This window comes from Pezoporus occidentalis, unplaced genomic scaffold (genome assembly GCF_034315485.1).
Source record: "Pezoporus occidentalis ecotype Australia unplaced genomic scaffold, CSIRO_AGI_Poc_V1 ctg15, whole genome shotgun sequence".
Classification (NCBI taxonomy): domain Eukaryota; kingdom Metazoa; phylum Chordata; class Aves; order Psittaciformes; family Psittacidae; genus Pezoporus; species Pezoporus occidentalis.
The window spans coordinates 2,757,678-2,778,859 of NW_026913316.1; the positions used below are offsets into that span (position 1 = coordinate 2,757,678).

Here is a 21,182-nt window from a genome sequence, read left to right on the forward strand (position 1 = left end):
GTATTGAATTGAAACAAGTGTGGCACTGACAGATTATCAAAAGTTGTGTACTGCTTCCTTTTAAGTGGATGGAATTGAAGTTGGCCTATGGCAAGCTCCATTGAAAATCTGGTATTTAATTCTTGTTACACTCTCATTATTCTTTTTAGAAAGTGTTTTAAGTGATATAAATATATACATATATATATACACACACATAACATGACATTTTCCCTCTTTTCTATTCTGAAATAATCAAAAGGACTTTGGTAAAAGATAGGGAATGTTTTTGAAATGAGACATGAGATTTAAATTTGGCCTCCACTCTGCTTTGGCAAGTTAAAACATTCCGTTTTAGCTCCTGATGACCCAAACTAGTTTGAGCCCACAAGCTACCAGTCTTTCTTCATTTACCCTTCTTTCCTTGAGGCCAACTGCTATTGGTTTTATAACAAGCAGGGTCTGGTATTGTCAAATTGAGCTGTGTACATGCTGAGTGATTGCTGTGACATAACAAATTACATTTTCCACAGGCTTTACTCAAATGTGTTTTCATTTATAATCTTACCAGAGAAAACAATCAGTAGGGCTTGTTCATTCCTTCAGCACGTTAATATCAGTTACAGGGAAGGGAGTTGTAAGAAGGAGAAAATAAATACCAAGAAAAGATGGGTAATTAATTTCTGAGAAAGCAAATGTACCCTTACAGATATTTTAAATAGATGTATTTAGGCACTCCATTCCTAGGCCCCGACAGTGTTATGGGATTCTCAGATCTCTATACGTGACTACAATATCTGAACTCCTGTGGCTTTTTCTCTACCAGATTTGAAGAGTTTAACTGTAACAGCCTCCCCAGAAAATCACAGTGTGTAACTTTATATCACACAGAAAGGCTGTTATCAATTTATTGTTATCATTATTTTTTTTAATAAGAATAATGGCCATTGGTAGATCCAAGCCAAAGCAGAGTCCTGTTGTGCTAACCACTGAGTAAATGTACAGAGATAAACTCTTTGGTTTCCTCAGGTATGATATGGATGACAATGCAGCGTCAGCCGTAACAACTATTGTTGTGCTCTTATGTAGATCAAAACCCTTTACTCTTGATGTTGCATATTTATTAAACACAGGGTATATGTTAGTAGCTGTATTTCTGGATGAGTGATCTCAATTTCAGAACTGAAAGGAAAGTTATCGTTTAAAATGAGAACACACAATTCTGGTTTTCTTTCATGAGCTCACCTAACAAATACAAAGAGTATTTTGCTACCCTCTAAGTCTTTCCTTGCTGATTTCTTTAGTTGTCTTTGCTGCACAGAATATGCATTTGAATTTTGTTTTGTGAGTTTCTTCATAAAGAGTTCCAAGGAGAATGTGATTGATTCAGTCTTAAAGAGTACTTTTTCATGCTGTGTCACTTTTAAGACTTGCAGTGTACTTCAAGGTGTCGCTAAATACAGCAGGAACTTTTGAGCTTTATTTAGTTACAGTATCTATTAGTTTTCCTCAAACTGTAAATCCCAATGCTGTGCAAGAAAACGCAGGCATTTCATTTCCTTAAAAGGCTTTTGGTTGTATCAACCTAGAAATCATATAACCCATTCTTGCTCCTAGTAAAGTCAGGAAAAAGAAACAAAACCTTTGCCAAGGATTTGCCGTTGACCAAAACTTCAAAATGTTTACAGATGCTCTTACTGCTTCTAGTGAGGAAGAAAGGCTCCATTGAGTCATGCAAGTGGGAAGCTCTTCCTGACAATCTGCTGTTAAGAGTGTCCAGGTATTCAGGGTGGCAGCTCCACAACTGTTGACCCTCTGAATATCAACCATTAAACATGGAGTAGAAGTGTTTGGAAGTTATGTTAATCTTGTCATTTCCCCAACTGTCGTGAAACAAAATTATATAAACAGTAGTATTTTATCTGTTCGCATTGCTTTTGGTCACAGCAGCAGAATGAAAGCATTTATGACCATAAAGAACTTTTGCCAGTTCATATGCTTTTTGCCTCAAACAATTCCCTCTCTAAAAGAAAAAAAAAAAAAACAAAACCAAACAAAACCTGAATAGTTTAGAAACAGTTAATACATCTAAACCAAACTTGTGTTCCTACAGTGAACTCCCAGAACCAGTAAAAAGGCAAAATCTGACCACCTGATATGTCTTTTGGAGCTCTTCAGTGTTGATGACTTACTGGGACCACTTCTTTTTAAAAAGAAGAGTACCTAAATCTGGCTATGCTATACAAACATCTAGGCCTGTTACTTTCTCTTTTACAAGAGTGCTTCACAAATCAGAAGGGAAATCAGGTGAATTAAATAAACGTTCAAAGAATAAAGATTATTATAGAACATACTTATTTGCTGCTTTTTCATTACACTTCGGGTATACATGCAAATATTTGCTTTGTTGCTCTAATTTGAGAAAACTTATATGTATCTAATTTAAAACAAAAACCAAATCAACCACAACAATGAAGTTGCTGTATGAAATAAATATAATGTCAGGACTTAAAAAATTTCAATTTTTATCCTGGTTGCCTAAAATGATGCCTAAACTATCAGTCAATCTCTAATAGTCTTCAAAATCACCGAACAGTCCCGTCTGGACCACAGAGAGCATTTTTGCCCTGCCAGACTCTTAAAGGCAGCATGTGTGGTAGCTAATGGTCAGTAGTAACCTGCTTGTCAAACCGCTGGCACTCAGTGTCAAGCTCTAGCCTGGCCCTAACACTTGTGCCCTGCCCAGGTGACTGGCCAGGCTGGGGGCTTGGGCTGGGAGGGCAGGAGGCCAGACGACATGGGTAAAGCAGGGATAGAGGAGCATAGTTTACACCTTTCCCAGTGTATGGAAAGCAGGAGGATCTGAAGGCATCACCATTCAGAGATAAGACACAGTTAAGGAAAAGCCGGTTTCTTCACTAGATTTTTGATGGAGTTGCTTGCTTCCACATGCAGCCGCTATGACATTGCATCTGCTTCTGTCTTGTGGAGAAAGCACAATGCAAAATTCTCCCAGAGCCTAATGCTAATAAATACGTGTCAGATTTGGTTTTTTTGCTAGATGATTTATCATGCTACAACCAGAAGCTGTCAATCATCTACAATGTTGAGTGACTGCTTGCTTCTCTCCTGTGCATACACATTCTGGAACAAACATGTCTCTTCCTTTGTGCTAGTTATCCGCTTTTAAGTGCTCAACATAAACAGCTTTGGTAAGATTTTTATTCAGAAAAGTCCTTAACGTTAGCATTAGTTCCTATCTTGTGGTCCAAGTTGCTGTGTCTTTGGGGCATAATACATAGACAATTTTTGTAAAAAGTCAAGAATGTCGGCAGGCACAGGGGCTTTGGACTGTAGTTGGATGAATGTTATTATTTTTCTCCTTTTTTTCTTGAGACAATTCAAGGTTTTTTTCCACTTGTTGACTGAGTCCTATCACTAATATTCTCCTTTCGGTAGAAGGAATTGATTATTACAATACAGAAGATAGCGCTAGTCATGTAGCTCCTATGTATTTCTTCTTTTACTCACTTTTGTCTTTTTAATTAGAATCTCTGTCCACAGTTGCCAAACCTGATTGAAATCTGATGGTTTTATGCAAATTATTTCATTAATAGTTTTGTCATGCTACAAGCTACTTTTAAAATTTTAGCCTTTAAAGTCCTTGTAAACATATGGCTGACGAAAGAACAAATACTGGGCAGCCTTATTTTATTTATACAGCACCATCAGTGCACACACTAACCCCTTTGCAAGCCCTCAGCTTCTGCTCTGAATTGACAATGTGCATTAAGAAACAAGAGGTATTCCAAGGCACATGGACATTACAATCTTGGTCTCTTTCAGTAGCATTTAGAGCATGATGGTGGACTTACAAAGTTAAAATTGGTTTCAGTTTCCTTCCTCTTACCTGGTCTCTCTAATGAACCCCCGTCTCATTATCTAGTAAAAAGCCTTAATAATCTAAGTGGACTTGGGACAAACTGCAAAAAAAAATGCAGTTTTGTATCAAAGAGTTCTTGATCTTTTCTTCATAGCATGTCTGGACATCCCTCCTTATGCTAAGTGTTTTGCAATGTGGCTTATTTCATGGAACTTTAGGCTTTGAAAATCAAATTCCCGCTTCTTGGAGCTGACTCAGGCTAGGTGTTCCCATCTTCAGCAAAATCTCTTACATGTTTTCATGTGTCCAGCCAAATAATTAACATGGGGTATTTTTAATAAAGTAGTATTCATAAAGTAAAATATAAAGAAAAACAATAAAAACCATTTTGAATGCAATGCTTCTGTTTTGAATAATTTCAGTAATTACAACAGCTTCAGGCTATGAAAAGCAGTAAGAAAGATACAAATTTAGTAACTGAACTTATACCAAACATCTGACATTAGCAGAATGCTAAGGGTAATAAGTCGAAAACTCAAATGTTAGGATCACCTAACTTCCTACTTCTGCTTAACAAGGACCATTGAACGGTTTGGGTTGAAATGGACCTTGAAGATCATCTAGTTCCAACCTTCCTGCCACAGACAGGGATGCCTTCCACTTGACCAGGCTGCTCAAAGCCCTGTCCAGTCTGGCATGTAACACTGCCAGGGATGTGGCAGCCACAACTTCCCTGGGCAACTCCTTATACCCAGAACTGAGAGAGTCACAATACAGGCTGATTTATGCATACTTGAATGAAAAAAAATCTCTTTAAGAGTTTCTGGAAAACAGCTGTGCACTTTTAAATGGGCTGCCTGCAATAAACAGATGTTCTACTCTTTGTCAGCAAAGTTCACAGTCATTTGGGGAATGCTGGGATCCCTTTGGTTTGTTTAAGCATCACTCTGGAACAGAGCACTACATGAAGGCAGAAGGTTTGACTGCAGAGAGTTCAGCCCAACACAGATTTTGCACAGGTTTTTGGCACTGCTTACAGATGACTTTTGAAACCCATTTAAAAAAGCAGACACCTGTGTACCATAAGGGCAGGATTTGGGGCAGGGATCAGATACAAAAGGGAGAATCAACAACAGCATGATGGGAGACCAATATCCTCTGTCCCCAGTTCACAGACCAACTGTAAATGACATTTGGTAGGGAAAACTCCCTCACCTACGTCTGACCACTTATGTTTGACCATGAACAGACAGGCAGAACAGAGATGCTAAATACATAAGTGCCAACAGAGATGCATAAAAACTGCAGGGCTGTGGGCTTGCTTCCTCTCAAGTACAGGATGATATAGGTACCTCCTGACTGTCCTACTGCTCTAGTCTCACATGAGTTGGACTAATGATGGGACAGAAGATCAGATTGTGAGGTGCGTGTTTTAGTATCTAAGTAAAATCAGCAAAATAAATAAATTCAGTTTTTTTTTGTTTTGTGTTAGGTTTTTTTTTTTTGTTTGGTTTTTCTTTTTCTTTCCCCTCGTGATAAACAGTCATTAGTTTTATCTTTTTTCTTTGCCTAGCACTACTTCTATAGCCACTTTCTAGTTGTTAGGCATTTTGATCTTTAACAATTCCAGACTGAAAAGGCTGGTTGTAAATAACACCCTCCATTTTCTTTTTTTTTCAGGCAACTCTATGAGCAGCTAAGGAAAATAACACTTGAACTGGACTTGTTATTTTTATTGCTGCTATTAAATGATCTGATCCAATAGGGAATGTATGGCTGGGAAAATGGATCTATGATCTCTTCATCTTGATAAGCTCCTGACTGTCTTATTTCCTACATAAATGCTCTTGACAAGTACTGCTAGCTTATTGTGTTCACTGTGAGCTGTAGAAAGTGAAGTGGCAGAGGGTGAGCAACATCTTGGTCACATAAATATGCTGTCTGCGCTTAACTAAAGACGTAAGTGAACCCTCATTAAAGACAGTTGGTCAGACTTTATAGGAAAATCCTTTTCCGATTAGTCTTTATCTCTTCTGTGCTTTTCAGTTTAATTTACATGCATTTTTTTAGTGGATTTAAGATACGCTCAAAGCAAACCAAGAATGTTCACACAGGGGTTTGCTCTAATTTAGCTAAATTACTTTGTAAAAAGGACTTAAGGGTTGGCCTACTTGGAGAATTTACTATAAAACTCTTGTGCATGGGCGACTGCACTGTCACTTCTCACATCCTGCACCTCACTGCCTGGCGCTTACTGCCTGCTTGGTGTGCTTTCATGGGGTAACTTGATTTAGGGCTCCTAATGCTAGATCAGTGTCACAGGAACGTTACCCAAGTATGAGAACTACACACCTGGTTAAGATTTCTTCTAAAAACTGTGATGGACTAATTCTAGAAAGGCCAAGTACCCTCTCTGGCCACATTTCCCCCAAAAGGCCAGCACAAGAGCCTGAAGACTAGATGAGCTCTTTATCCTGTGCTTCAGACCATTTGGCAGTAGTAAGATTATAAGATCATATATTTATATATGTACCCTTTATCGAAATTCCACTCGTACTTCTGGGTGATGTAGTAATACGGGAATCCAGTATTAATGACCATGGACCTGAGACAGAGAGGAACAACTAACTGATTGCTAACATACACCCTGGCTTAGTTTGAGGAGGTATCTTGGAGCTAACAACCAAATAATTAAAACTTAAACTGGTCTATATAAGAAAGTTGTTCAAGGGAGCAGAATATATTACCCAAAGTAGAGGAAAAAAAGCAAATATTTTTATTATGTTTTAATTTAAAAATCTGCAAACCTAGATTCAAATGTAACAAGGCTCATGTCTTAGGTTTGTGACTTTTCATCATTTCAGTCCAAATGCTGACCTACTTAAGAGACCACAGTTATCAATATTTCCTAATGCTTCTGCTTCTCAAACTTTATGACTGGTTTTCTCCAAGGCATTCTTTGTTCTTACTCCTATCTTCCTCTTCATTTTGAATGTATCAGTTCAGGAAGTAGCTGAAAGATAGAAAAACATACACACAAAAATTGTTTGACTGCAGGTATTAATTGTAAAATATTCTTCTTTTTTTCCTGCAGGAGATATGAAGGTGAATCAGGAAATGGATGGCTTTTTCACATCACATGAATCAGTACCCAGGAATTCATCATTTTCACCAAATGCCTGACTACTTTTAGGGACTTCAAAGTTAGATAGCCCTTATTGAAGGTTCATATAACAACTTTAACTGCCTTATCTGTCACAGTCTTCAATGAAAAGAAAGAGGCTGTTGCTAAAAATCAGCTCACACATTTGTAAATGCAAGTGAACAGTTATTTATATTATATAATTGTGTTGAAAATATCACCTTAGCATTCATAAAAATAATCATAGAAATGCCATGATAAATACTACTTTATTCTCTCTTTAAATTACAAATCGTAAATTTAAACTCATCAGAATATCTAGCTCTTGAAAGCCAAGTAATTTAGACTCTCATCTTGCTTTTCCTAATTCACAGATATTACAGATACTAGTCAGTGTAACCTTTAAACACAACACATAATGTAAGACAATAATTTGACAGAAAACAGCAGTGAGTTTGTAATGCTGGCATTTATTTCCCTGTGATTTAAAGCACGTCTTGCAATGGTGCCTTTTGCTAAGACAATTAAAATTTTGCTCAGTCTGACCTATGGTGCTACACACTACCGGGGGTACACAGCAACAGCCTTGCATGCCCTACTAAAAAAGACATGTATGCTTCCCTACTGGAACCACCTGTGGATGGCAAACTTAAATCCTCTGGGTCATGTGCTTTCCTGGGATGAAGACGTCACTTCTATTTTTACATATAGTAACATCAGAAGTCCCTGACATTTAAATATGGCAGGCTCGTGATGATCGAAGCTTGGAATGTAGACAGGAATGCTGAGGACCTGCTCAACTCAAATGCAACAGAGCAAATACTTTCCCGTATCTCAAAAGGAAAGAAGGAAAAAACAGTGTAGACCTGAGAAATAGGTCTCTCAGCAAGGTCACATAAGCAAGGTGGATTTAAGACACCAGACTGCACAAACTCTCTGTTCTTTAGCATTGGTTCAGGAAAGCGAGCTTGTTCATATGCACCATGCTACTGGCTGTTCTGCTCTGGAAAGTTTCTGGTCACCAGGGGAATTTCTCCTGAGTAATAGACGATGTGGTTGAAAAAACAAAAGCAGGTAACTGTGAGATTTCAAAGTTTTTCTGTGCATGTTTATCATGAATTAAACAAAAATAACTGATGTTTTCAATGGAGTGGAAAAAAGCAACATGCAATGGCAATAAAGCCTTTGAACTCTGTCATTGTGAAGTGAGTGAAGCCTACAACAGAAGCATAGCTCAAGGTCCAGTTTTACTGAAGCTAACTCCTCCCTCCCTCATTTTTTCCCCCTTTCTTTTTCCATTTATCCTAACTTAAACTTTGGACTTACAGTATTTGGCCTTGTTTTTCTAAATTATGAAGGAAACATAATACCCAAGGTGCTTTTGATAGGTAATGTGAAGACAGGCCTTCCCTTACACCATGGCTTTCCCACCTAAACAGATGGAAATCCACCCCCTCCCTGCTTTCTAACATTGCTTATATCCTGCCACCACAGGGAGGAGCTGAAATCTGGCTTCCCACCAAACTGGCCAAAAGCCTGAAGGTGCTGTGCAGCCTTCCCTCTTCCAACTGCAGTACCTTACTGCTTTCACGTGGCTGCCATCCCTTCACATGCTAGGCTTTACTGTGTTGGAAGGAGGAATCACAAATTAGTAACACTAAGAAATATGACAGGAGAATACAGGGCAGAGGAAGAGGAGATCTCCCTTGGAAGGAAAGCTTGATGGAATTTAGACTTGGTCCTCTGAAGCTTTTTTTTCCTTCCCCCTATCTGATAGCAGAGCTTCTCCTCTTGCTTTCTCACCTACTCTCAGCATAATACTCCTAGATTATGTTAGCCCCTAGTTGTAAGAGTACACTTGGGCATTGTGTTGCCTACAATTGCTTGTCTTACTCACTCAGCTTACCTGATTTAACTTTGCACAAAAACATAGTGCAGAGTAACATGCAACATTAAATAACATTACATTTTGTAGCTTTATTTCAAACATGGTTAATCTCATGGCCAGCTTAACATATCTTTGCCATCTTTTTGCTTCTTAAAATCAAATAAAATGAAATAGAATTAAGCATTGACATCATTGCTGTTTTTCCGTGAGACACAAAGCGCATGACTTAAAATCTCTGGGGATAATATAGAGAAAATGTAATTCCAGTGGAATTTTTCTTTGGGTGTACATAATTTATCCAGTACCATATACAACTATAAATGTGCAGGTTTGGAGAGGTTTTTTTTTATTTGGTGTTTTTTTTTTTATTCTTTTTTTTTTTTATTTTTTATACATATATGCCCATTGTTTCATAGCCAAACTGCAGGGGAATTTTTGGGGGCTATAATGCCCATCACACCAGGTACTAAAATTTTGATGTTCTGTCACTGTTGGTAACAAAAGTTGGTATGTTTGGTTGTCGGTTTGTCTCCCCCCCCCACCTCCAGCAACTGGAAAAACAAGTATATCTCCTCTTTAAAATAAAGTCTAAAGTTATTTTCAGAGGTGGAGATATGTTAGAAACATGAGACCTGCTGATGTGAACAGATACGTCTCAAAACCACACCAAGCAAGTTCATGGAGTGTATATGGGGATTGTCCCATACCTGCATTTAGTTTGATGGTACTTTTTAGGCGTAAAGTTCTTTTATTTTCTATACAAGTATTTTCTGGAGTGAGCAAATTGAACAGGAAAGTGATCCTACATAAATATACTTTGCATCAGTGTCTTATAAAGTGGTGTTGTTACAAATATGGAAACATCCTTGACTGTCAGGGTTACATGACTGTAATGGAAAAAAGTTTGGCCTTCAGTATTTGCTTTCATGGTTTGGTTGGGGTTTTTGGTGGGATTTTTTTCCTCTTTTTAAATACTAACAAGCAATCAGAATGCTCCAAATTCCAAAGCTTCATTTTTAATAATAGTTTCAAACTTTCATTAATGTTTCTCCTTGAACAAATTTCTTTTATAACACAGCCAAAGAAACATTCTCCCTTGAGCTGGATGTTTCAGGCAATTTGGATTACCAACATTTTGGCTTGCAGATAAGTTTTGATTCTAGTTGTTTTAATTAAGTGTATTTTTATAGGATCACTCTAGCATGGATCCGTTCCACGTTTTTGTTTGTTTTAATAAACTCTCGGTGCTTTTAGTCTGCGTGGAGGTCTTGCTGCAAACAACACGAGTCAGTTTCTGCTGCGGTTTGTAGTAGAAACGTGCAAATGCTGCCATAAAAGAAGCTTTGATGGAACTCAACACACGTACGCGCACAGATAACCTCCTGGTTTGCTACAGATGGCTTGGCTAAACACAAAAGCATGCGTCGAAAATAGGGTGAGCGCGGAAACGCGAACGTACGTACCTGAGGAAGGTGCCGGCGCCTCCCCCCCCTCCCGCCCCGGGGCGCCACGTCTCGCTGCCCGGGACCGCCGCATCGCGGGGAACTCGCCCGGGGCCCGAACATGAACTTTCGGGGCTGACACGTCGATCCTGTGCCGGGGAGGGCGGGGAGGGGAGGGCAGGGGGCGGAGAGGGACACGCCGCAGGCTTCTAAGCGGTAGCAAAAATGCCAGCGCTGCACAGCAGGGGGCCTGGGCGCTCCCTCTCGGGGAGGCACTGGAACCAGGACTGGGCCGTCGGTGCGCGGCTCCAGGCTGGTCCCGGGGGCCCAGAACACTGGGGTTTGCCTCGTCGGCTCCCGGCGCGGGAAGGGGGCACGGTGTGCGGGGAGGATCGCGTGTGGGGGAGCCGGCAGCGCAGCTCGGCACGGCCGGACTCTCCTGAGGTATTCCCGTGCCTCTCCTACCCCGGGGCAGCCCCTGCAGCCGCCGGCGCCCAGCTCTCCCTCGTCTCCTCTGCCTGCTGCGTCTCATCCCGCGGGGGGCCCTGCGTACCCCAGCACCAGTACCCCAGCTCTGGCTCTCGCCCGCTGCTTTCCCACTGTTTCCCCCTGTTTCCTTCCTCCCTCCCGCTGTCGCTGCTGCAGCTCGGCAGGATTTGTTGTGCTCAGTTGTGCTGGCGCTGGGGCGCCGCTGCTCAGATCTGATCGGGAGGAGAAGCCTCAGGTCGTGATTTTTGTGACGCGGGAAGGGAAAAAAACACAACCAACAAACAAAAACCCCCAAGCAAACAAACCCCAAAATAATAAAATAAAAAAAAAAAACCCGAAACACAAATATCTGAACCACTGGCAACTTCTTTGCTGGCCCGGAGGGGGGAGCGCAGGGGAGGGAAGGGAGTAATGCGAGCTCATCACCCCAGCCCGCGGAGCGGCTGCGGGCAGCGCGACGACTGGACCCGACTCGCACACCCCCGGGAGCGGGCGGCCGCCCCGGCTGCCGCTGCCCCGCCTCCGCGGCTGGGCGCTGGGTCCGGCCGAGGCGCGCAGCTGCCGCGCCGCAAACTTGGTGGGAGAGAGCGGGGCGCGGGCGGCTCGGCGGGGCTGCGGCCATGGCGGCGTGAGGCGGCGGCACCGCGCCGGGAGCGGGGCATCACCGCGCCCGGCGGCCCTACGGTGCCTGCAGGTAAGCCCCGTCCTCCGTGGTCCCTCTCCCCCCGCGCGGTGCTCATGCTCGGGGCGGTGCTCGGAGAGCGGCGCTGAGGGGGGGGGGGGGGGGGATGATGGCGTGTTCCCGGCCGTCTTCTCCCACTTCGGGGCCGCCTCCCGTGGGCTCCGCGGGGCTGCGCCGGGGTAAGCCGGTGGGGGGAGAGGGAGCTGGTTGGGGTCGCGGCCGCCGGAGCGGCAGGGTGCCGGCAGGGGGAGCTGGGGGCGAGGCGAAGCGGTGCCGGGGAGCGCTGCGGGTGGTGGGAGTCTGCTTCGGGCATTGCCGCCCCGCCCCCGAGAGCCCACCGAGCTTTTCAGAACGGGCGGTCGTTCTCCCCGAAGACGGTGCTGTTTGCTCGGGAGAAGAAGCAGCAGTGTCTCTAGCGGGGTTCAAAGCCGAACTGTTCCAGTTGCCCTGTTCCCCCGGCGCCCCTGCCCCGGGGTCGCAACCGCGGGAGGGTTTTCTCGCCCAGGAGCGTGAGGTGCGTTGAGTTCGCTGAGCACCGGGTGCGGGGAGGGGCAGCCGGTGGCTCCGAGGGGTTTTGTGACACTTCGGCAAGTGAAGTTTGGTCTGCCTCGTCTTGCGGTGAGAGCAGAAGACGAACGGCGTGAAGGGCACCGCAGTTGCCTGAGAAACGTGGGGGTTTCGGTGGGATATTCTTGCAGTACCATCCAAAGTCCTAATGTACTTTTATTGTGGCAGTTACTTATCTGGACTGGCTTCGGTCTGTGGTGTGACCGTATTTTGGCATTTTCTGAATTGAGGAGTTTGAGTTACCATTCCACAGCAACGCAGAAGGAAACACCTGGGTCTGTTGTATTAATCCATCTTTTTGTGAGGATTGCTTACCAGGTAAATGACAGCTGTTAGGGTTTGTTGTGTCATTGCAGATGCTATATATGCACATTAGATTGACACAACGATAACCTGCTCGGGATTATGCCGGGGGGGGGGCAACAGGTATGGAGGGTCAGTGCATCCCTTCAGCAGACTGGGCTGTTGGCAGAAGTCTGTGCACACACATGCACCGTCGTGAATGGCTAGAATTTGTGAGATTACAGTGGAAAAAAAAAAAAACAACCTAAAAACTGTTGTTAAAGTTGCAGTAATAGTGGGCTTCAGCAGCCCTAAGGTAGCGTTTCAAGACCCTGTTTTTGGATAGCTGACAGGCTGCTCTTGGTCTGAACTTTTTTGTGTGGAAAGCTGGTGTGATGCTAGCCCATCTAGTAAAAATGGATATTTTCATAATGAAAACTGCACTCAGATCTTGGTTCCAGCGGTTTCAGCGTCTTCTGGTTGTTAGGTGAGTAAGACTGATTCAGTTTAGCAAAGTTTGACTTACCAAGAATTGTTGAACTTGGTGATGTCATTATACAGAATGCATAGTCAATCAAAAGTGTATTGCTACCTTGAAAGGCTGAGGTATGGCCTGGGGTATGTTGCTTAGTCTAGTCATTTAGATTTCGGTAGACTTCTGTATTTTGTGCTGTGTTCCCATCTTCCTCTCCAGCAGGTACTGATAATATGACTTTATGACATTTACTAATGATTTCATCGCATTTTCTCATTTTAATGCTGAACAGCTGTGAGGAGTCCTGTTGAGAGCTGAGATTTTGCTCTGGAGGGGGGCAGTTTACTTTTCTGTTCAAGAGGTTGTTTTGAACTAAGTAGCATAAACACTTGCTTTTAAGTTGTACTGCGTACTCCTTGGGATGTTGTAACAGTTTTGTTTTGGTTGAGGAAGCTGTAGGCATTAATAGCTGTAGTGTCTCATTTCTTTTAATCTTTAACCAATGCTGATTTCTTAAAATACTTAGAGGTAGTAGGAGTGCTTGTGCACTTTGTAATGATCCGTAAACTTTGGTTATATCGGGTTTGCTGTACTCATTTCCTGTTGGGCAGGGATGCAAAGGGTGGTAACTAGGTATTGCTGCTGTTTTCAGGAGAAAGTTGTGTGGGTTTCTTTTTTTATTTTCCCCCAGCTACTTAGGGAAACCACGTGGCTTCTAACTTCTGTTGATGTAGTCTTGAACAAATACAGGATTTTCATTGAGTGAAGCTCATTACTTTTCAGTGAGTAAAATGTATGTTACAAGCCATGAACTGCAGAAATGCCACATAAGCCTCCTGTGAACTTCAGTTTCTGTGCTAGAAGTTGTGTGGAGGAATTCAGCCAAGGGAGCAGCTGAACTCCTGGGATGAGTGGAAGCAGCCCGTTTGCTGCAGTCTGATTTGCAAGGGCTCCCTGTGTGAGCTGGGTGTTATGTCTATACTGTAGGACATGTAAGTGGATAGTGATAGTACTATCAGCTGGTAGTAGGTGTGTACCACCACTACTATCAGTTGATGGTAGTACACACCTACTGGTACTGTCGGGCGATAATGGGGAGGAGACTGTGTGTTATCCAATACTGTATTATTTAATGTAGAGCAGTATCTAGAAATGAGTTAATATGTTGTGATGATTGACTTCTGAATAGCAGTGACCTGTGATTTAGCTTTACATTTAACATCTGGTTTATAAAATTTTGATATGATCTGGATGTTTGGTAATTGTTCTAAAGTTGCTACAGCTCCTAAGATGGATTGGTACTGCTGCTCCTGTAATTATAGGAAGCAGCACGGAGGAGCTTTGAATTTTCTATAGCATCATTTTATGGAGATGTTCTTGTCAGTGCTGAGTTCTCCAGATTACTGTTAATCAGCCTGTTTCTCTTCATTATCATCCTTTTATGCTCTTTGACATGTGTATACAATCCTATTCAGAAACAGTTTTAATTTACAGACTAGACATTTGCTCTTTATTAATGCATTTCATGAAGCTGTAACTGTTTCAAAAGAAGGTGTGGGCTGATTTTTGTTAAACACTAGAACCGTTTTTCAAACTGACCCTTTTGAGGTGTATTTGTCAACCGTACGCGCTAGGTTTGCTTTACTTTACAGGCTGCAGCGTTGCTGCGGTGCGCTGTGAAAGACAGGTGGCAGTCTGCTCTCTGCTATTCCTGCAGGAGCCTGGGGAGCCTTCACAGCTTTGGTGAGCGGCTGAGGAACAGTGTGCTGTTAGATCTGTTGCTGTTAGAACAGCAAACTGCTTCCAAACAAACGTTGGGGCTTTTGTTTCAGGTTTCCTTCCTAAATACGCGCGATTATGTTGGAACTAGATGATCTTAAGGTCCTTTCAGCCCTAACCGTTCTGTGATTCTGTGAAATTTGCCAGGTTGCATCTAAGTATAGCACATATGCTTAACATTTGTCAGGAAGGTAGCAAATGTAAACCAAGTTAATGTCTAATTAACGTCCTGTTATTGATTTTTTTTTTTTTTTTTTTCTAGAATGTATATTCCAAAGCATGTAAATCTTTTGTCAGTTAGTGGGTTTGTCCATGCATCTGTTCTCAAACGTGTGTCTTCCCTGAGGTACTTGGACTCAATCCATTTGTCTGCTGTATAAATCAACTCTTTATCTGCATACTCATTATTTTTTTGTGGAAATATATTAATAAAATGAATCTCTATCTGGGGGCCTTCTGGGGAAGAAATTTCTACTTGTGTCCCAAGTATATATTAGAAAGTTAGGCAGCTTCATGGAGGAGCTGATGTTTGTCAGTGTTAGTAGCAGAAAGCTGGGATTGATGTAAATAAAGTCTGCACTGAGGCCTCTGCAGGTGAAATTCTTGAGTTTAAATCAACTGTTAAAATTCAGCAGAAAAGGTTATCTTTTATTTTCAAACAGTTTGAAAGTTTGGCTTTAGAAGAAATTTAAATGCTGTGTGATGTGTCAGCTGCACTATAATTTATGAACTTCTTCCTAATTAGCTTATATATGTTCTGAAATTTCTTGTGTGATAGCAAGGTAATAGAGATTTTCATTTTCCAATTTTTAAATCAGGTTGTATCCCTGAGCTCCAGTATACCTTAGAATTGTTGGATCTTAATTTCTGACAACAGAAACAGACTTGGCACTATTTGGTGTAGAAGCTTACAGAAAGAACTTTCAGAATGCTGAAATGTAGCCTGCTGCTGTCCTCTCTAATACTGGGTTGCTTTTTCAAGCTTTACTAAATACATGTGAGAAATGACTTGGAGCTTATATGATGGCTGCAGGATTGGCTTATAATGTCAACTGGATAGCCTGAAGATGTGGGCTATGCTGCAAATTGTGACATTTTTCCATCTTCTTTTCCCCACCACTTCTCTGAATTTTAGAATTGAGCTGCTTTCTCTGCTGCTGCCTTCCTTCTCTGAATTGCTAGTCTAGGTGGAAATTCAGAATGCTTTCTGGTTAGACTTGAGTTTTAAGGATGCTTAATATAAAGTTTACTCTAAGGCTCTCTTGTAGCTAGAGAGACAGTACCTTAATAATTTTCAGCCTCGTTCTTCTGACCCACAGCAGGATTGTTGATGAATCATTTATTTCTACTGCAGTTGAACTCTATAGACAAAGGTATGCAGAATGAGGATGAATATTGGTGTTGTGGTTTTAATAGCGTTTAGACAGTTGTCCTGCATTGTGTTTCTCTGGCATACTGTCACTACAGAAATTCCTGGTGCCTTCTGTTGTGTTTTTTTTTTTGTTTGTTTGTTTGTTTGTTTTTGTATGTGTGTGTGTTTTTATATAATCTGGATGATTTCAGTGACATGGTTTCACTGGAAGGCCAGTAACATTTGCATTGGAAACCTCCCCTACTTATGAAGTGTGTCCTAGAAGCACTGCTGAATCACTTCAGTATGGAAGAAGACATACAGCATGAAGCCCTTTCTGTTGACCTTGTGTGATAAAAGTGAACTTCCTGAGACCTTGCCAGTTATGGGAGGAATAGGTCATGTGTATTGCCTTCTGCGTCTCAAAGTCTGGCAAACTTTTAGGGTTTCTTTACTAAGTCAGAGTCAAAGTGAGTCAGTGAAAAGAGATTCTCAACAGTCATTGGCTGGTATGTTCCTTAATCTGAGTTTGATTGTTAGCATCCTTTTCTGTTATGTCTTGTTTGCTTTCTTATCGTGAACTTGCAGTAGGGTTATATTGCTGTTTTGTTAGATTTTACAGTCAAAACCTGTGTGTGTATTTGAATTTTTATCTAGATTCTCTTGCTCCAGTGCATGCTTTTCCTTGCTGCTTTTTAAACCTAAGCAATGGTATTGAAATACTTAATAAGAATGTCCAGGAGAGAGTAAGTGCTCAAAACTGCTGCTAGTGTCTGATGTGATATGACCCAGTAATGCAACATGAGATTTACAGTTTAGCCCAAACTCATAATTTAGCCAAATTATGGGATTTTAGCTTTGGAAGGAAATGGAGAAGACTCTTCCCTGATAGTGCTCTTCAGGGCATATAAGCCTGGTAGGCCTTATGAGCCTTATGAAGTAGATGTGATGCTGAAGTAGATAAAGACCGTGGTGGTGGTGGTGTTGTCTTTTGCACTTGTTTCTGATGCTTTAAATCCATATTCTGACTCACTTGATAAAATACTTCAGAAAATCCCAAGCAAACAAACAGAAACCCTCTTAATTCCTCTACTTTAATAAAAGCTTCTACCTGTGACCTGAAAACCACTATATGCTGTGTTCCCTGAAGGCAGGCAGATACAGGCGGAGGATGCTGTTCCAGTCAGAAAGTATTGCTGTACTCGTCCTCCTTGGCAATTCTGGGTGTTTATGTCAGTCAGTTGTCTACTGGCTCCTTTTAGTTGTGCCAGTTTAACTCTCCATGTGGAGTCAGTCTGTAAACAGTATTAGGGAACTGACCCTCTTAATACTTTTTGTCTTTGAAATACTGATGGCCACTGATCCTATCTCACATTGGCCTTTTTAGTCAACAGCACGCCTGTAGTAAGCGTGGGTAAAGCCCTTCCCAAATCTTCGTTTGCGAAGTCAAGCCGTAATGATGATGGTAGGCCTCATACAGTCTCAGCATAACTGCAGGTGTGCAATGGGTATTATCAGGTGAGGAAAGACAGGGGAGGATGATTGTGCAGATAAAAATTCTGATTAGTTCCTCAAATAACAATGAAATTTAGGGCTGGCAGAAGAGTTCTGGTGGATTTTGCCTCAGTGGTTTATAGCGTGTTCATACAGCTTTTTGTTCATGTTAGTTTTGAAAGAAGCAACAGGCTCTCTTGTGGAGGTTGCAAATGGACTGAGGATCAGAGGTATGCCCATCTTCACCACCAGTCTAAACTCATCTGCTGAGGACTGAGGTAGTGAGAGGCGACGCCTCATTGCAGTGCCCTTGAGTGTGTCAGGAAATGGAGAAATTCAAAGTAATAACTTGTTAAAAACTGGAGCTCAGTCTTCCAGAGCTTGTCTGTCAGTTTTACTCTGTTGAAGAATGGTAATGGGATTCTGTTACATTCTGATACATACTGTTGGAACTGATAGCCTAAAATGGCTATGTTCTACATTGATATGCCAAAATCATGAGTTCATGTGTACAGATCTAGAGTTGTACGAGAGGTGAAGAGGTGGGGAGAAAAGCTTCTCGTAATGATTGTGGGTGAGACCTAAAATGCTGTTACTCGAGGCCCTGGAGACTTATACCAGTGATGTAATGCTATTGTAAAGGTTAGTCAGAGTCTGCAGGCTCACCTGAATTTTCCATGCAAGATTTTCCAGTTTATTTCCTCTTGCTTTCCTGAGTGCATAGTGTGAGTCTCCTTACCTGAAGCACTAGATAAGTCTTTAATATTGAAGACAAACAAGTGTACTTTGGACATCATCCTTTAACTGCTGGTAACAACAAAAAAAGTGTAATTAGCAACAACAGCAGAAATAGAGATCTGACCTCTGCATCTGATTTTTCTGCACTGTTATTTTTGCCATTGTTGTCTGTTGTAAATTAATTGTCTGGGGTGAGGGACTCATTTTCTTCCTTCAGTATCCTTTCCATAACTGAGTTTGCAACTAGCTTTTGTTAGAAAATTCCATTTTTGCTCACTTATCTGTAAGTGGAAGGGAAAATTGTTTTGCAAATTTATTTAATCTAAAGGCCAACGAGATCAGTATCAGGGTTTAAAGAAAAATAGTCTTGAACTAGAAGTAAACAATTCTTTAAAGACTAACTTGAGTCATTATATTTGTTTCTCAAAGTCATAATCATAAAGTGCTCTTAAAATAACCTGAGTGAATATGTTATTTTCCTTTGAGTATCCATATGAAAGCATTGCCTGCAATGGACTGTCTGCCTTTCGGGAAAACACACATTAGTCTTTTTATGTGATGACTGTTGACAAAGTGTGTCCTTCAACTTTGCTTGTAGAGATGCCGTGTTGCAATTTTATTTTATTCTTTCTCCAGAAAGTTAAAAAAAGAACTAGTTGGTTGCAGAGGGGTATCACTAACATTTTAATAAGGGGAAATATAAGAATTGCATAACTGCAAATATAGGGAGCTCCATTTATAGAATCATAGAATCGTTAGGGTTGGAAAGGGCCTTAAGATCATCTAGTTCCAGCCCCCCTGCCGTGGGCAGGGGCACCTTATGCTAAATCATATCACCCAAGGCCTCGTCCAACCTGGCCTTGAACACTGCCAGGGATGGAGCATTCACAACCTCCCTGGGCAACCCATTCCAGTGCCTCACCACCCTCACAGGAAAGAATTTCCTTCTTACATCCAACCTAAACTTCCCCTGTTTAAGTTTTAACCCGTTACCCCTTGTCCTGTCACTGCAGTCTCTAATGAAGAGTCCCTCTCCACCATCCCTATAGGCCCCCTTCAGATACTGGCAGGCTGCTATGAGTTCTCCACACAACCTTCTCTTCTCCAGGCTGAACAGCCCCGGCTTCCTCAGCCTGTCTTCATACAGGAGGTGCTCCAGTCCCCTGATCATCCTCATGGCCCTCCTCTGGACTTGTTCCAACAGCTCCATGTCCTTTTTATGTTGAGGACACCAGAACTGCACACAATACTCCAAGTGGAGCCTCACAAGAGCAGAGTAGAGGGGCAGGATCACCTCCCTCGACCTGCTGGTCACGCTCCTTTTGATGCAGCCCAGGATACGGTTGGCTTTCTGGGCTGCGAGCGCACACTGAAGCCTGCTCATGTTCATTTTCTCATCGATTAGCACCCCCAAGTCCTTCTCCGCAGGGCTGCTCTGAAAGAACATTTGTTTGCGAGGAACAAGTCACATGCTTAACTTACCTTTTGATCTACTGTGAATCATTTGTAGAAATCAGGCATGGTTCATAATTGCATGTATTTGTTAACTTTGTAGATTTAGCATTCTCTGTTAAAAATTCCTTTAAAAGAGAGTTGTGGATTTTTTTTTGTTTTTGTTTTGGTTTTTTTTTTTTTTTTTTTCCTGATACTCTCATCAAACTTGACCTTTTTTATAAGTTCTAAATAGCTAACAATGCCACCACAGAAAATGTTGAAAATAGCATTTGAAGTGAGTGGAGCAGTTGACACCACGCGTGTTCCCAGCTCTCTGTGCGTGCTGGCACTTTCAAAGATTTATCTGTAGCCATAGATGAGTTCTAAAGAACTTAAATACAGATGAAACCTGAGGAGTTAGAGATTTCTGTTTTCAACCAGCAACTTTGGTTCACTTCTTGCCAAGCCAGGTGCTTGTCTCCCCTTACCGTTTTCTGCACTGTAGGAAGTGTTGCTTTACAAGTCCCTTGTTTTTCGTTTTTGTTTATTTGGTGACTAAACCATTCTAAGCCTTTTAAGAAATTATATGTGTGTTGAATGTTCTTGCTTCCACATAAAAGGTTATTTCCCACAAATCAATCTTCATGTGAAGAACAGTGTTTCTGTGAGTGTGTGTATTAATATCTATAGATAGTTGATAACTGGGTTGATCAATCTTAGTAAAAACTGTCTGGCTCATCCTGAATATTATTTATAGATTCATATAATAGTTTGGGTCAGAAGGGACCTTCAAAGGTCATCTAGTCTAAGCCCCTGCAATGAGCAGTCATGTTGTCTTTTAGGTACTTCTAATGCCACCCTGCATCCCCAAACATTAAGAAGAGGAAAAAAAAACCCTTTGACTTGACAGTAGAATCTCGGTTTACTTTTGTCATTGCATATCTAGTCCTACAAGCATTATGCTTATGTGAACTGGAGTGTTTATGGGAGTCTTGCTCTTGTGACTGAGTCATTAGGATTTGAGTTAATAAGACTTAGCATTACATTGTTAAGGTTTACACGTCATACTGTGACTGAAAAGAGTTTGGAGTTGCTCTTGTAGGCAACTAACCAGGGAGGAAGCAGTGAGTAGACCTAACCAGTAATGTCTTCAGCCTTACCAATGGCAACTGGTATGTAAACTATTAGTATCTTCCTCTGAAATGTTGTTGTCATTTAGCTTCTTTTTGCAGCAGTAGCTCCCAAGATATTCTCACTGTTTTAACAGCATTTAGGCTGATAACTGTACTCCTTATCCCTTGGTCCCAGGAGCTTATCACCAGAGGAAGCTGTTGCATCAGTTTTCCATCATCAGTTTCTGATGGTAGACCTGGCCATTCAAAAATGAATGAAAATAAAGCATCCTTGCCCCAAGGCATCTGCAGATGGAATCTCTGTTCACACAAAGTCCATACATGTTTGTCTGGTGTGATTGCTCCCAGTGCATTCTGCTATAGCTAAGCATGTGAAGTCGAGGATGCGAGTCGCTCTGTGCAGAACCATCAAAACAGTGAGGTT

General features: G+C 41.8%; 2 protein-coding genes and 1 non-coding gene across 7 annotated transcripts in view; 1 reads left to right on the forward strand and 2 right to left on the reverse strand.

Moving 5' to 3' along the window:
* Positions 1-6,633: 6,633 nt before the first annotated feature.
* Positions 6,634-11,077, reverse strand: LOC134159676 (sterile alpha motif domain-containing protein 1-like). Its single transcript, XM_062610863.1, has 2 exons — positions 10,356-11,077; positions 6,634-6,875 (listed from the first exon to the last, which is right to left on the reverse strand). The coding sequence occupies exons 1-2, from the start codon at positions 10,864-10,866 to the stop codon at positions 6,865-6,867; spliced, it is 522 nt and encodes a 173-aa protein (XP_062466847.1). The 5' UTR covers positions 10,867-11,077; the 3' UTR covers positions 6,634-6,864.
* Positions 6,967-7,035, reverse strand: LOC134159747 (small nucleolar RNA SNORD123). Its single transcript, XR_009963277.1, has one exon. It is a non-coding gene; the product is annotated as a small nucleolar RNA SNORD123 (small nucleolar RNA).
* Positions 11,078-11,361: 284 nt separating the features above from the next.
* Positions 11,362-21,182, forward strand: part of SEMA5A (semaphorin 5A) — an 844,194-nt gene continuing 834,373 nt past the window's right edge. For 2 of the 5 annotated variants that reach the window (XM_062610852.1, XM_062610859.1), the window contains exon 1: positions 11,362-11,517. The gene's annotated coding sequence lies outside the window, so the exon portion shown is untranslated. Of the gene's footprint in view, positions 11,518-11,909; positions 12,020-12,240; positions 12,391-21,182 lie in introns of those variants that run through there. The other 3 variants (XM_062610854.1, XM_062610856.1, XM_062610853.1) reach the window with 3 other exon arrangements.

What these genes read in the sequence shown, in the direction of transcription:
- LOC134159676 (XM_062610863.1), bottom strand. Translation starts at nt 10,866, where the DNA reads ATGAGACGCAGCAGGCAGAGGAGACGAGGGAGAGCTGGGCGCCGGCGG.